The 15,386-nt window shown below is 39.7% G+C and overlaps 1 protein-coding gene across 3 annotated transcripts in view; it reads left to right on the top strand.

Annotated features, from left to right (window-relative positions):
* MSRB3 (methionine sulfoxide reductase B3) overlaps positions 1-15,386 on the top strand; it is a 187,869-nt gene that overhangs the window by 161,147 nt on the left and 11,336 nt on the right. For all 3 annotated transcript variants that reach the window (XM_007516857.3, XM_060194988.1, XM_060194989.1), the window contains one exon: positions 7,316-7,413. In XM_007516857.3, the coding sequence (XP_007516919.1) occupies positions 7,316-7,413 (98 nt within the window). The remainder of the gene's footprint in view (positions 1-7,315; positions 7,414-15,386) is intronic.

Genomic DNA, 15,386 nt, shown 5'->3' with positions numbered 1-15,386 from the left:
TTCTCAGGTGGTAATTTGAATAAACTATTTAGAATTTGTCAGCAGAACACTACTTGAGGAGAGGTATGTCATTTCTCAATTGTGGATCCAAGTAGACTCATGGCAGCTTTATTAAGATACATTATGTGGGGCCAGGTGGTGGCGCACCTGGTCGAGCTCACGCGTTACAATGCACAAGGACCTGGGTTCGAGTCCCCGGCCCCCACCTGCAGGGGAAAGCTTCACAAATGGTGAAGCAGGGCTGCAGGTGTCTCTCTGCCTCTCTCCCTCTCTATCACCCCTTTCCCTCTCAACTTCTGTCTGTCTCTATACAACTAAATAAAAAAAAAGATTAAAAAAAGATACATTATGAATGAGAAGAAATCATTCTTTTTACAGAAACAACAACAGCAGAAAAAACAACATTTTGGTGTAGATGGTAGCAAACAGTAAAGATCTATAATCAACAAATTATAGATGCAAATGAACATATCCTGGAACTTCACATTTTAACAGCACTATTTTGTCTCCAAATTAGTTGTCATGGTAAATTAGATAAAATAGAACTGTTATACTCCAACTTGTCTGTTTTATTTATTTATTTATTTATTTTAACATTTTACTTGTTTTATCTTTTTTATCCCCTTTATTGGGGGATTAGTGTTTTAAATTCAACACTTGTCTGTTTTAGTTAGGATGCCCATATTTATTTCTTATCTGGAATCGATAATTCTTTGAGAAAAGAATTTACTTACTTAATATTGGGTATTCTTGATTATAACAAGCTAACATCTAAAAAGTATAGTTGGTATTGTTGAAAAGAAAATGATAATAGGTCCAAACACAACCTTACTGAGTAGAAACAAAGGGATGTATTTAGGATGGGGTAAGCCAACTGTTTATACAGGTTTTCACATGACTTTTCTTTCAAAAAGTGCATGGAATGCCTCCAAAACAAATAATTTTTTTGTGTGTTAGATGAGAAGAGCAAAAGGGAAATTCTAGAGAAAGGAGGATGGATGATCTTTCTTTAATGTCAAAACTGACATAAACACCCCCCCACCCTTTTGCTCAAGATAATTTTCTCAACAAGACCCAGATTGCTTCAGTCTTTGCCTATCACCCTTTGAAGCACTCTCCTTATTATTAGGAGAGGGGGAGGGTTTCTTTTGAGGATTTTTACTGCAGTGAAGAGTTCTTCCTTTAAATACTTTCACATGATGAGGGAATTCCGCTTTCAAAGTGCTGTCATCACTGTGGCTTCTCTGCTATAAGACAATTTATTTGGGGGTGAAAGCCCTTCTTAGTTTGATTGCTAATAAGCACATACTTTTTGTTGTTGTTGTTGTTGAATTTTCTTTCTATAGAACTTCAATTTTTCTGAGAAGCCTAGCAGAAGAACTCAGCATTCTTCTTTGTTAAGCATTGGTGAAGTCGGCCATGATTGTCTTTTGCAATGTGTCTCATCATACAAGTCTCTATTGTCAATCTCCAGTAGTTAAGATGTGTGACATTGCAAATATTCTATCTTGAAAGATACATTTTTTTTTAGGACAGAACATTATGAAATACGGGAATTATGGGAAAGTTTTGGGAAAAAAATAGTGCATGTGTTTCTTCCAGTTTAAATAGCAGCTTGGTTAAACAACAGATGAGCTATTTCCAGTGACAGGTTTCTCAGAAACATGAACTCATTTGAGAAGTTCTACTCCACCTCACTCTATTCTATTCTTAACTATGGTTTTCTGAAAATTTCTAAAAATATTTAATTCATGATCAAAAAAATTTTAGGTATAATATGCTACCTCATGAATGTAGTTCTTTCCTTTCCCCAAAAATCTTTAGTAGGCACAATTATTCAGGAAAAAAAAAATCAGAATCGTGAGTCCCCTCAATATTATTGCCTGAGTGATGCCGTAAGTCTTGTGGTTGTTTCACAGAAGTAAATTTTAAAAAGTGAGGGCTGGGCAGTTAAGCACACATGGCACAAAGCACAAGGGCCGGAGTGAGGATCCCAGTTCAAGCCCCGGCTCCCCACCTGCAGCGGGGTTGCTTCGAAGAGGTGAAGCAGGTCTGCAGGTGTCTTTCTCTCCTCCTCTCTGTCTTCCCCTCCTCTCTGGATTTCTCTCTGTCCTATCCAATTACAACAATAACAACTACAACAAGGGCAATAACAAGGGCAACAAAATGGGAAAAATGGCCTCCAGGAATTTGTACTGTAGGCACCAAGCCCCAGCAACAACCCTGGAGGCAAAAAAAAAAAAAAAAAGTATCTCTGTCCCAAACTAGATTACCTCATTATTCTTGAATTTTTCCTTTTAACATTTTATCCATTAGAAGTTAAGAGAAGGGACTGGTGAGATAGCTCAGCTGGGAGGGTGTCAGCTTTGCCATGAGCCACTCCCTGGTACAAGACAAAAGAGTGCTGTGGCAATGGACAAGTTTTGGTGCTATGGTGTATCTTTCTGTTTTTGTTTTTTCTTTTTTTTTTAATATTTATTTATTCATTTTTCCTTTTTGTTTCCCTTGTTTTATTGTTGTAGTTATTATTGTTGTTGTTATTGATGTCATCGTTGTTGGATAGGAGAGAGAGAAATGGAGAGAGGAGGGGAAGACAGAGAGGGGGAGAGAAAGAGAGACACCTGCAGACCTGCTTCACAGCCTGTGAAGTGATTCCCCTGCAGGTGGGGAGCCAGGGGCTCGAACCGGGATCCTTATGCTGGTCCTTGTGCTTTGTGCCACCTGCGCTTAACCGCTGCACTACCGCCTGACTCCCCTTTGTTTTTTCTTTGTTTGCTTTTCTAGCTATAAAGGTCAGTCTGGAGCAGTGAAGCCCTGATGACAATAAAAATACATACATACATTTGAAGAAGTATGTATGTTCCAGTGCTAAGCACAAAGCCTGTAATGTAGCTGGTGCCCAGTAGGCAACCATGTCCCCCAGGATCCTCATTCTCAACATGTCTATAGAGGATATGGTGGGAAAATCAGTATGGTATAGCATGCACTCATTGTCTGCTTCTACCTGGAGCTCCTAAGGACAACTGTATAAAGATTCACACATGGCAGTAAACATATTTCTTAAAACCTGAAATTTCCTTCCTCTTATTGAAGAAGAGAATGTAACAAATGAAGAGACTCCTAGACTCAAGTCAAAATAGTCAACTTCTCACTCTGCTGCTTCCTGCTGGTGTCACATTGGCATGTAACTCAGCTCTCCACTCCTCCGCTCTCTTTATTAACCCCCAAAACTTTGTAAAGTGAGTGATCCAGATAGACTTTGGGCTTTACCATTCTAAATACATAATAAAGGTACTTCACCTACAATGTGAGGTTTAATTATAGTAACTGAGCCTATTTGGGTAACTAACTTTGATATTTTTTAATGCAGTCTGTAAAAAAAAAAAGAGTCATGATTTTTATTTTCTCTGTCCAGTGTGTCTCTCTGATATACCATAGTTGTTCACTTCATTTGCTTGTTTAAGGCTAATGGGAATCAATTTAATAGACATTTGAGCTATGCCTTTGTAGACAAAGCTATGCCATGGTAGACAGGGAAGTACTCAGAGAGTTCAGACTCTACCTTCAGAGTGTCCGCCACCTAGGCAGGCCTTCAGGAAAGCCTGAAAACAAACCACAGGTTCAATGTGATAGTAATAATAAGCTGGTGTCATGTGGGGTTGTGTGAGGAATATATAATATTTGACCCTCTAACAACATAAATGCGATTTAAGCAGATCCACTTTGATACCTTTTTCTATACAGGGTTCCACATTCATAGATTCTGTTGGTTGAGCCCACAGATGAGGAATCTGTGTTCTATAGAAGCCTGACTAGAAGGTTATGTGTGTTATTTTTGTCTGCATCAGGGACTGGTGTCCTGACCAAAGGGTCAACTGTATATCTATAAAGTATATATGATCTACACTATAGTGTACGTATTACAAATGTGTAAGTATGTATTTCTCTAAGTCCATGTGGAGTTCTAGAAATAGGAAAATGTATGTAGGAGGTAGTTGTGGTTAATTAAAAATGAAAACAAGGGGCTGAATAATGGTGCACCTGATTAAGCATTCATATCACCATGTACATGGACCCAGGTTCGAGGCCCTGCTCCCCACCTGCTCCTCACAACTCATAAAACAGGCCTGCAAATGTCTTTCCCTCTTATCTCCCCACCCACTCTCAATTTCTTTGTCTCGTCAAATAAAATAGAATGGAAAAATGCTGGGAGCAGTGGATTTGTAGTGCAGGCACCAAGCCACAGCAATAACCATGGCGGCACTAAAAAACAAATAAATAAAAACAAGGCTAGGTGGACAGCACTGTGGTACAGCATAGAACTTGCATGCATGAATTTCCAGCTTTGATCTTTGGCATCACATATGCCAGAGTTAAGTGGTTCTCTGATCACTCTCTCCCTCCCCACCCCAAATAAATCTAAAAGATTAAAACAACAATAAAACACTTTACCTGTTTACTAGTGAACCAGATATGACCTCCAAAATATTAGTTGTCTTAAGCTATGCTCAAATGAGTTCTGTTGTGGAATAAAATTAAAAAATAAACAGTGTTCTCTTTTCATAGAGCAATGACTTCATGTTTCAGTGGTATCAGATGTTAAGTTAGCGCTTTTTGCACTAGCAGTTGGTTAAAGAACATGAGTGTGCCGCTCATTAAACCAAATACTAATTGTCAGGGTACATTCACATTCTCTGTAGAATCTAGAAAATATAGAAAAAGGAAACTTCTTCTTTTTTAATTTAACTTCACTGTGGCTAATGTTTGTAAAAAAAAATTTCAAATTTAAATTATCGATACATTAAAAAAACCAAATAGTTTACTATTACAAATAAGTTCTTCAGTGCACTATTTGAATCTATTGTTTACTCGTTAGTCTGCTTTTAAAAAGCAAGAGGAAATAGGAATGGGTACAGTAGAGGCCCAATTTAATCTCAATGTGTGCAAAATTTAAAAGGTGACTGTCAGTAAGTATGGAGTGTCTGGAAGAAACTAAATTGGAAGAGATACAATTCATAATATCAAAACTTGGACTTAAAGAGTTTCACTGAAGTTTGTGACCTTAATGGCTTTGAGTTTATTATTTCCAGTTTTAGTGAATACATGCAGTTTCAGAATTTTAAGACTGCAATATCTGAACAGGATGCAGTTACCATATAGGAAGGTAAAAATGAAATTTCTTCATACTGGTGTGACTTCCCACCACTCATGGAATCTTATATCAATAAGGTTAAGATTTTCCTGGTCATTTGTTGCAATCTTAAGTTGGAATCACAGAGTGTTTTAAATTGTGAGTGTTAGATGTAGCACTAACTATGAAAGCTATTCTGTTGTATGGTGTGGAGTGGGTAGCTTGGGGAGTTCCTTGTGAAAGCTTAGCCTGAGCTACTTTGTTTTGTTTGAAACTGGAAATCATATTGTTGAAGTTTGCATTCTCTTGTCTTTCAGTGGATGTATTAACACAAAGCACCATGTTGTTAAAGGGCTTCCTCCTTTCTGCAGCAATGAATTTGGCTTCTTAAAGAGGAGGGGAAAAAACGCACCAGCAATTAAACAATATAGCACCTCTTTCATCATTTTAGGGATACAGACTTCAGCACAGCAACTCCAGACATATTTTCTGGAAACATGTTAAAACATGTCTATAAGTACTGAACATAAAACCAGACTGTACACTCATAAACATTTGTGCAATCTTATGGTCCACTTACCACTGAGTTTCTTAAAAGTTGTGCGTGTATTTTTAAAATCCTTGGAATAGATGAAAATTGGAACAAGATGCCATTTGGGAGAAGGTGCTACATGGAGAAGCCTGAGGAACACTTCTCCAGACCAGTTGGATTATGTTTTGAAAACTGTCACACTATAAAACTCGTAGTGGATCAGGACTATACCCAGTAACTTTGATTATAAAAAAGTTATGAGGGTGAGAGAGCTTTGTAAGTTCAGATTCTGTAGGAAAACTACTGTACTGGATGGTCTATGACTGTTTCATGAAACACAACTTTTAGTAAAATTTTAATCGGAATATGAAGGAATGTAAAGGCTTTTTTCTAAAAGTAAATGCTACACACACACACACACACACACACACACACACACACACACACACACCCCACTACTATGCAGGAGGACCCAGGTTCAAACCCCTGGCCCCACCTAAAGGGCAAGGCCTCACAAGTGGTAGAGCAGCGGTGCTATAGCTATCTCTCTATTCCTCTCTTCCTCTATCAAAGAAAAGAGGGGAGGGATCTGAAGCATCCTGTTCAGATACTGCAGTCTTAAAAATTCTGAAACTGCATGTATTCACTAAAACTAGAAATAATAAACTCAAAGCCGTTAAGGTCACAAACTTCAGTGAAACTCTTTAAGTCCAAGTCTTGATATTATGAATTATATCCCTTCCAGTCCGGACTCTCCATACTTACTGACAGTTACTGTTTAAATTTTGCACACCTTGAGATTAAATAGGGCCTCTACTGTGCCTATGGTTGCTGGGAGTGGTAGAGTTGTCATGAAGGTACAGAGCTCCAGCAATAACCCCAATGGCAACAACAACAACAATAATAATGGTAATAGTAGCAGCAGCAGCAGCAGTAGCAGTAGTAATTGTTCTTGGGGACTGGGAGATTGTTCACCCAGAAGACCTTTTTATCACGTGTAAAGGCATGAGTTCAAGCCCCAGTCACCACATGGGAACTCCTGCTTAGTGGAGCGGTGCTGCAGTATCTGTCCTCTCTCTGTTTATCTTTCCCTTTCTGTCTCTGCCTCTCACTCTCTCGCCCATTACCTAAACTAAAAAATAAGATCCCCAAGGCAGAAGTAGATCATGAAGTTATGAAAATCCTGGTGGGGAGAAAATATACTTTATGGGGACCGGGCAGTGGTGTGCCGGGTTAAGCATATATAGTACGAAGCTCAAGGACCGGAGCAAGGATCCCAGTTCAGCCCCCAGCTCCTCCCCTGCAGGGAGGACACCTCACAAGTGGTGAAGCAGGTCTGCATGCGTCTATCTTTTCCTCTCTCCATCTCCCTGCCTTCTCCCAATTTCTCTCTTCTGTTCAATAAAATGAAGAAAAAAAAAATGGCCACCAGGAGCAGTAGATCGTAGTGTCAGCATGAACCCCATCGATAACCCTGGAGGCAAAAGAAAATATACTTTATTATACTTCAGCTTTTGACTGTTTTCCCCTTCAGGTTCAAAAAGTTAAGCATGCTTTGTATTTATTGTTTCTGTTGTGCTTAGTATTTCTTCAGAACTGCCTCCTAATCCAAGACTGTGTAACTTTCTTTGTCTTTGGTTTTGTGCCTCCAGGTTGGCCTTCGTTCCATGATGTGATCAGTTCTGATGCCATCACATTCACAGATGACTTTTCCTATGGGATGCACAGAGTGGAGACAAGCTGCTCACAGGTCAGTTACCCACCTACCAACACTTTTGAGACTCCTGGCTGTGTTAAATACAGTTATAACCAATTGACCAATCACAGAAGGCACAGATAAGCATAAGGAAGACTACAGAAAGTCTGAATGCCATTTCAGTCTCTAGGTATTTACTAAGTCTAATAAATGTAACCAGCAACTTCAATACAAATGAAGTCATTGGTAGGAAAATCTGTCTGCAACTGGTTCACAGCAGCTGGTTCACAGTGGCCCATTGGGGCATAAGAATAGTTCATTATGTGGCCTGATGTTTACATAGTCCCTCTCTCAGTGCAGTTTTATAGACCTACTGTTCTGTCATCATTCCTCTAACAACCTAGACATAGTTAACAGAGATTCACAAAACAACTTTCTGTATGGGCTGGAGAGGGAGGTAGGGGAGTACATGATAAAGCCTTTCCTTCCTCTCTCCTCCTAAGATATAGGCCTAGCTTTCTCCCCAAGATGTTCTATTCGTACTGTCCATTCTACTCAAACCAACTTAGTGCTGGCTTGGGGTGTTGGTATGCTTCTCATTCTGCTTATAAGACCTTCTGTTTTGATCATCACATTAGGTTCGCTTGTATTACTTAACGCTGTGGTCTATTTACATAATCATTGTTTTAATTATTTTAATCACCATTGGTTTGAGCTCTTTTTCCACTCTGCCTCCTCTCCTAGTCACACCCTGTTTTCCACCACTAGTTTGCACTGTCGTTTCGCTCCACCCTCTCTTCATCACATCCTGTTTTATACCCTACCACTTCCTCCCTGGAGAGTATAAATAAATGCAGATGAATAAAGCCAGCATGGCATGGCATTGCACCGCATCCCAGCTCAGCCATGAGTCCCTTGTCGTCTTGTCTCCCTCCGGCAAAGCTAGCACGGCCCGGCATCTGGCATCTGAACAGGGACCGGCACTGGGGGTGTGTGTGTGGGGGAATGGGCCTCTTGAGAGGAGGTAAAAATAGTTAACTTGCCGTTTTAATTCAGAGGCTTCAGATTGTAGGTATTTTGTGCTTCAGAATCCAGAGATAGAGCCAGAACTTCCTTGTAGACATAATAGGAGCAACAACACTCTAGTCTGCAGAGGAAGTGCAGTTCTGCTGCGCTTTAGATAAGTATAGTGTAAAGTGTGAGTATCCTGGCACTGCCATTCACCAACACTACCGAATATTTTGTAGGGGGGCATCTGTGGCACACAGCTGAGGTAAAGGGGACACAGTCAGGCAACTGTAATTGCAAAGTGACTGTCATGTGGCCCTCCCTCAGCATTCCTCAGCCTGCCCTCTAGCCCTTTCATTAGGCAGGAGAGTTTTAGGAAGTAGGTGGCATATTTACTACCAAGGAGGGAGGGAGATTGGTTTGAACCTAATAGCCACCTGATAGATTTCTGTTTTCATTTTCTTGAAACCAAGGCTGACAAGTTTACCATCTTTCAAGTTTGAGGACTACTCTCTTCTTTAAAAAGACTTTGTATCTTATCATCTATGGGTTTTTTTTTTTTTTTTTTTTTTTTTTTTTTTTTTGCTATCAGGGTTATTGCTGGGGCTCAGTGCCTGCACTACGAATCCGCTGCTCCTGTGGCCATTTTCTCTCTTTTTTTTTTTGATAGGACAGAGAGAAATTGAGAGGGGAGGGGAAAAACAGAAAGGTGGAGAGAAAAACAGGCACTTGCAGACCTGCTTCCCTGCTTGTGTGGTGACCCTCCGCAGGTGGGGAGCTGGGGGACTCAAACCAGGATCCTTGCGTGGATCCTTGCACTTCGCTCCATGTGTGCTTAACCCAGTGTGCCACCACCACAATCCCTCCATGTCACATTTTCAGATCACTTTCCTTTCTCATATATAAGTAACTGAGGAATGTAGTAGAACACTGTGGAGCTTGTCTCACCCCTGGAAACTTCAGTTGTTCTTTCTAGGCATGATCTGAGCATCCTCAATTTCAAAATGTCTTCCTAGTTAATGCTAACATGAATCTTATGAGGTAGGAAGTCATTCCCTCTCATGTTATAGTTGAGGGAACTGAGGTGCAAGAAGCACGATTAAATGTTTAGATTGACATAGCTCAGTGACAGAACTGAGACTTGCATCCAGACATCTTTGTGGTAGACATATGAATGAATAGAAAATACAGTCACATTCAAATAAGGGGGGGGAAGCAAAATAAAATAAAATAAAATGCCATGATCCCTGAGGAGTTAAATTTCATTCAGTTTTGAATGCAATTAATTGAATTTCAGTTGATACTTTTATAACATCCATGAAAACAAATTGAGTTTGCCTACCTGGAAAGCAGGAATATTAGAGGGGTCTGGGCCATGGCACACCTGGTTAAGCACACATATTACCAAGTGCAAAGACTCGGGTTCAAGTTCTCCCTTCCCTGCCCTCCTTCTCCCAGCCCCCCACCTGCAGAGGGCCTGCTTCATGAAAAATGAAGCAGGTCTGCAGGTGTCTGTCTGTCTTTCTCTTCCTGTCTCTCCCCACTCCCTCTCAATTTCTCTCTATCCTATCTAATAAAAATTAGAAAGAAAGAAAGAAAGAAAAAAATAAAGGCTGCCAGGAGCAGTAGATTCACAGTGCTAACAACAAGCCCCAGTAATAACCCTGGTGACAATAAATAAAAATTAAAAATATTTGACAAAAAAGTAATGATAGTGCATAATACTTGTAGCTGAAGTACTTAGTACTCCTCCCCCCACCATAGTATTCCTTTCTTTCCTGTTAAAAGTTTATTTAATTTGATAGGACAGAGAGACGTTAAGAGGAAAGACTAAGAGAGAGAGAGACACCTGGAACACTGCTTCCCCACTTGTGAAACTTTCTCCCTATATAAGGGGGGGGGACTTGAACCCGGACCCTTGTGCATGGTAACATGCACTTAACTAGGTGCTCCACAGCCTAGCTCCCCCCCAAAGTATTTATTAAACCTCTTTCAAAGCTAACAGTTGGCTGTTTTCTTTCTTATTTTAACATTAATAATTTTCACTCACGATCCACAGTTCTAATTTTAAAAGGCACAGATTGAAGTATCGCACCAAAGTAAAAGACTCAGGGGAGGGGGGAGTCCTGGAACAGGATAGGTTACGAAGACCTAGTGGAAGTTGAATTATTATGTGGAAAACTGAGAAATGTTACACATGTACAAATGACTGTATTTTACTGTTGACTGTAAACCATTAATTGCCCAATAAAGACATTTTTTAAAAGGCACAGAAAAGGTGAGGCATAATATAGTAACTTTTGTTCTTTTATTTATTTTTATCAAAGCACTGCTCAGCTCAGGTTTATGGTAGTACAGGGGGTGGGGGGTTGAACCTGGGACTTCGAAGCCTCAGGCATGACAGTCTGTTTGCATAACCATTATGCCATTATCTACCCCTGCCCCTATTTTTTTAATTTTCTTTTAGAGACACAGAGAAAATGAGAGGGAAGGGGGAGGTAGAGGAGAGATGGAATAAATTATTCATGAAGACTTACAAAAAAAAGATTCGTAAAAATATGCATTTTGTGAATAAATTCCACATAGAAAATAATCATGTACCACACCTAAAGGGTGGTGACCTTTAGTGAATTCTTCCCCACATCTACAGAGTGAGGAAAGGCTTCAAACAAGTACAGTAGTAGCTCTTAGGTTCAAGTGTGGTAGGTAGCTCTCATTCCAATTGTTTTGCCTTTTTCTTTTCAATTAATTATTTTTTCTTTTGTTGATAGAGAGGGAAGGAAGAGATAGAGGGAAAGTGAAAGAGAAGTACCTGTGGCTCTGCTTCTTTGCTCTTGTGAAGCTCCCCCCCCCCCCCCCGTAGGTATGGACTGGGGTTTGAACCTGGGTCCTTGCATGTGATAATGTATCCAGTATACTGGTGTGCCACCACCAGGCCCCTGTTGTGTGTTTCGCATGTATTTACATATTCATTTCCCTTTTGTTTTATGTTTTATCTAGCTTTCTTTTTTCCACTGTCATCTTTTCATAAAAAAATTAGTGGTTTCATATAAAAAATGTTTTATTTCCTATTTTCTCATTTTAATAAGATTTGTGTAGTAATTTATTTAATGGCATAGGGAGGATGAGAGAATGAAAATGTTACTCTGGCATCCATATCACTGGGGATTGAATTTTGGACTTCATATATGCAAGTCCTGTGTTCTACATATTTTTAACCTAACTTCTCATTTTAAAAGTCTTATTATTATTATTATTATCATTATCATTATCAGTTTATCTTCTTTTTTGCCATATATTCTTTCAGCTTACTCTCAGTTTTTCCCTTCTGTTTTTTCCCCCCTTCTGATGGTGGCAATATGGGAATTTTTTTTTTTCTCTTTAGAATCTAAAGTTCCTGTATTTTGAATTCACACAACTTGTGTTAGGCTAATTAATGTAGTTTGTACTGTAAAGAATATACTAGATGCTTTTAGTGTCTCCTAGACATTCTTAATTGGATGTTTTCTTTGAGCACTTATTTCCTTGTGGTGAAAATGGAGTATAAGCATGATGACAGATCCTTTCTTTTTTCCTTTTTTCTTTTTAAATTAATTTAAAAATTATCGACAAGACTGTAGGATAAGAGGGGTACAGTTCCACACAATTCCCACCACCAGAGTTCCGTATCCCATCCCCTCCATTGGAAGTTTTCCTACTCTTATCCCTCTGGGATCATGGACCCAGGATTGTTATGGGGTGCAGAAAGTGGGAGGTCTGGTTTCTGTAATTGCTTTACCGCTAGACATGGGTGTTGACAGGTAGACCCACACTCCCAGCCATTTTCTATCTTTCACTAGTGGGGCAGGACTCTGGAGAGGTGGGGTTCCAGGACATATTGCTGAGGTCATCTGCCCAGGGAAGTCAGGTTGGTGTCATGGTAGCATCTGCTTCTTGGTAACTGAAAAGCATTAAGATATAAAGAAGAATAAATTGTTTAATAATCAGGAACCTAAAGGTAAGAATATAGCAGATGAGATTGGGGTCTCCATTTTGGAAAAAGCCAGCAGGTCTATTTTAGGTATATTCCAAGGGGTCCATGACTTCAATAATTTTGTCCTATGCCCAACAGCTAACATGCAGGTTGGCAAGAAGACAGATCCTTTTATTGTCACTGTCTGCAGATGAACTGTGTTCCCTGGACAAAACCAGTAAACTCAGTTTGCTTGCTTTCTTGGCTAGTTGACCAATTTTTTTTCTCCTATTATCACTAAATGTGGCTTTTGTACATAAAATTAATTTGCCTCCCCCTTTTCTCTCTCTTTTTTTAAGTTGCTGTATATATTCCTTTATTTATTTATTTTCCTTTATTGGAGGATTAATGTTTTGCATTTGACAATGAATACAATAGTTTGTACATGCATAATATTTCTTAGTTTTCCACATAACAATACAACCCCCACTAGGTCCTCTGTCATCCTTTTCCAGGACCTGTACTCTGCCTCCCACCCACCCCAAAGTCTTTTTTTTCTCCAGTTTTATTATCTACATTTATTTTCTCTGTTTATAATGAGGATAGTGCTTGAATTATTAACCATGCAGTAAACCATGGCTTATATTTATGTAGGAATTTAAACATTTTAAGGGCCATACCCAGTTACCTTTTTATACTACATGGTAATTTTCCACATGTCCAGTAAGTCCTTAGGTAAAACTATATTTTACTTGAATTCAATTATGCTAATAATAATCCATCATTATCATCACTTTTTATATGTATTCAGATATAGTTCAGGCAGATCAGTCTAAAAAAAAAAAACACCTCTGTGTAAGAAGCCAAATACACTGGCCTGCACAGAAAACAAGCAAAGGTGGAGATTCTTCGGTCTTCATTGTGATGGATGCTTGGGGGGAATAAAGAAGGCTGTCCTATCACATTTTGATTTTTTATTGAATTATTCTTTTTTCATTTCTTTTTTTTAAATTTTTTATTTATAAAAAGGAAACATTGACTAAACCATAGGATAAGAAGGGTACAACTCCACCCAATTCCCACTACCAGATCTCCATATCCCATCCCCTCCCCTGATAGCTTTCTTATTCCTTAACCCTCTGGGAGTATGGACCCAAGGACATTGTGGGATGCAGAAGTTTGAAGGTCTGGCATCTGTAATTGCTTCCCTGTGGAACATGGGCATTGATAGGTCGATCCATACTCCTAGCCTGTCTCTCTCTCTTTCCCTAGTGGGGAAGGGTTCTGGGGAAGCAGAGCTCCAGGACACATTGGTGGAGTTGTCTGTCCAGGGAAGTCTTGTCTGCATCATGCTAGCATCTGGAACCTGGTGGTTGACAAGAGGGTTAACATACAAAGCCAAACAAATTGTTGACCAATCATGGACCTAAGGTTTGGAATAGTGCAGATGAAGAGTTGGGGATCCTCCATTTTGTAGATAGCTAGTAGGCATATTTTAAATTCCAAAGGGCCTGTGGCTATACTAGTTTTATTTCCCCCCTTTTTCTTTTTGGTCCTGAGCCTGAAATCTGATATGCCAGTGGATCCAAGTTATTGTCTGGAGAATGATGTCATGGCTGGAAAAAGGACCAGAAAGCTAGATCAGGGAAGAGAGTAGCTCCCTAATACGGGAAAGGTGTATAATATTGTTGACTGTAAATCCCATTGATTTGATGTGATCTGGGGCCCGTATTCAGCTTAGGAGCCTATGTGACCTCTGCATCCCTGTAGATCTGAGCTCACATTCTGTGGTCATGAGTGGGAACATTCCATTCTATCCCAATATCGACCCATCTTCTTCAGGTGTAGCAGAGTATGTTGTCCATCCTCTGAAGGGAGGATGGAACATTCTCTACCATTGTTGATCTAGGCTGAGGGCAAGGCTCTATGGGGGCCCACAAAGGAGTCTATTTTGTTGTTCCTGATAGAGATGACCGGTAACAATAGAGAGAGGGATTTATTCGAGGTCTAGGCCCATCATATCTTTTTGGGAATCTCAGGACTCCCCTACTAGGGCCCCAGCTGATGGTGGCCTAATGACTAAAGAGTTATTGTTAAAATCTCACCTGAGTAATGAGGGTGAAGGGTTGACATTCCATGCTTGACGTCTCTGGACACAGTCTGAAGTGAAGCATGCTGAGGTAATATTCATTGCATTGATTAGGTTGGGATTGGTGGATGCAGTACCATTTGGTATGACTTGAGAGAAGCATGCAGGAAAGTGAGCCCCACCCTAGAGGTTCCAGGACTGGGAGAAATACAGGCTCTATAGAGGAAGTGGGAGGTTCCTGCTGTCTTAGGGTTTAAGAAGACAATAGATAGTTATTCAAATAATCATATTATTTGGCAATTGGGTTAACTTTGAAATATCCCTTTGTTAGGATTTTCTGTGTCATACACAACATCACCATAATTTATGTCCTTTGACATTATTTGTATATAGCTGTGCCACTGGTTGCTTCTGTTCTCCCTGGTCTAAGCTTTTAAGAGAGTCAACATATCAAAGACTTAGCCTATGTATTAAAAAGACTCAGTCTGTGCTTTAAAAAGTTTGAGCCATTCAATCAATTTTTCCTTCTCATATTAATTAAATAGTGATTTATATGACTACAAATTAATAGGAGTGCACATAAACAACCATTCCCACCACCAAAAGACTGTGTCCCATTCCATTCCCCCATGCCCCATGAAGCTGGACATCCACCCTCACCCTCAACTCAGGGTTTTTACTTTGGTGCCCTACTCCAAATTTAGTCAAATCCTGCTTTGAGTTTTCCTTTCTGTTATTCTTTCTCAACTTCTGTTTATGAGTGGGATCATCTCCTACTCATCTTTATCTTTCTGACTTAGCTCACTTAACATAATTCCTTCTAGCTCCATCCAAGATGGGTCAGCGAAGGTGGGCTCATTGTTCTTAATAGCTGCATAATATTCCATTGTGTATATATATCACAGCTTTCTCAGCCACTCATCTGTTGTTGGGCATCTGGGTTGCTTCCAGGTTTTAGCTAATATGAATTGTGCTGCT

Source organism: Erinaceus europaeus, chromosome 7, assembly GCF_950295315.1.
Source record: "Erinaceus europaeus chromosome 7, mEriEur2.1, whole genome shotgun sequence".
NCBI lineage: Eukaryota > Metazoa > Chordata > Mammalia > Eulipotyphla > Erinaceidae > Erinaceus > Erinaceus europaeus.
The sequence above is the reverse complement of the archived record's forward strand: the minus strand, read 5'-3'. Positions and strand labels throughout refer to the sequence as shown.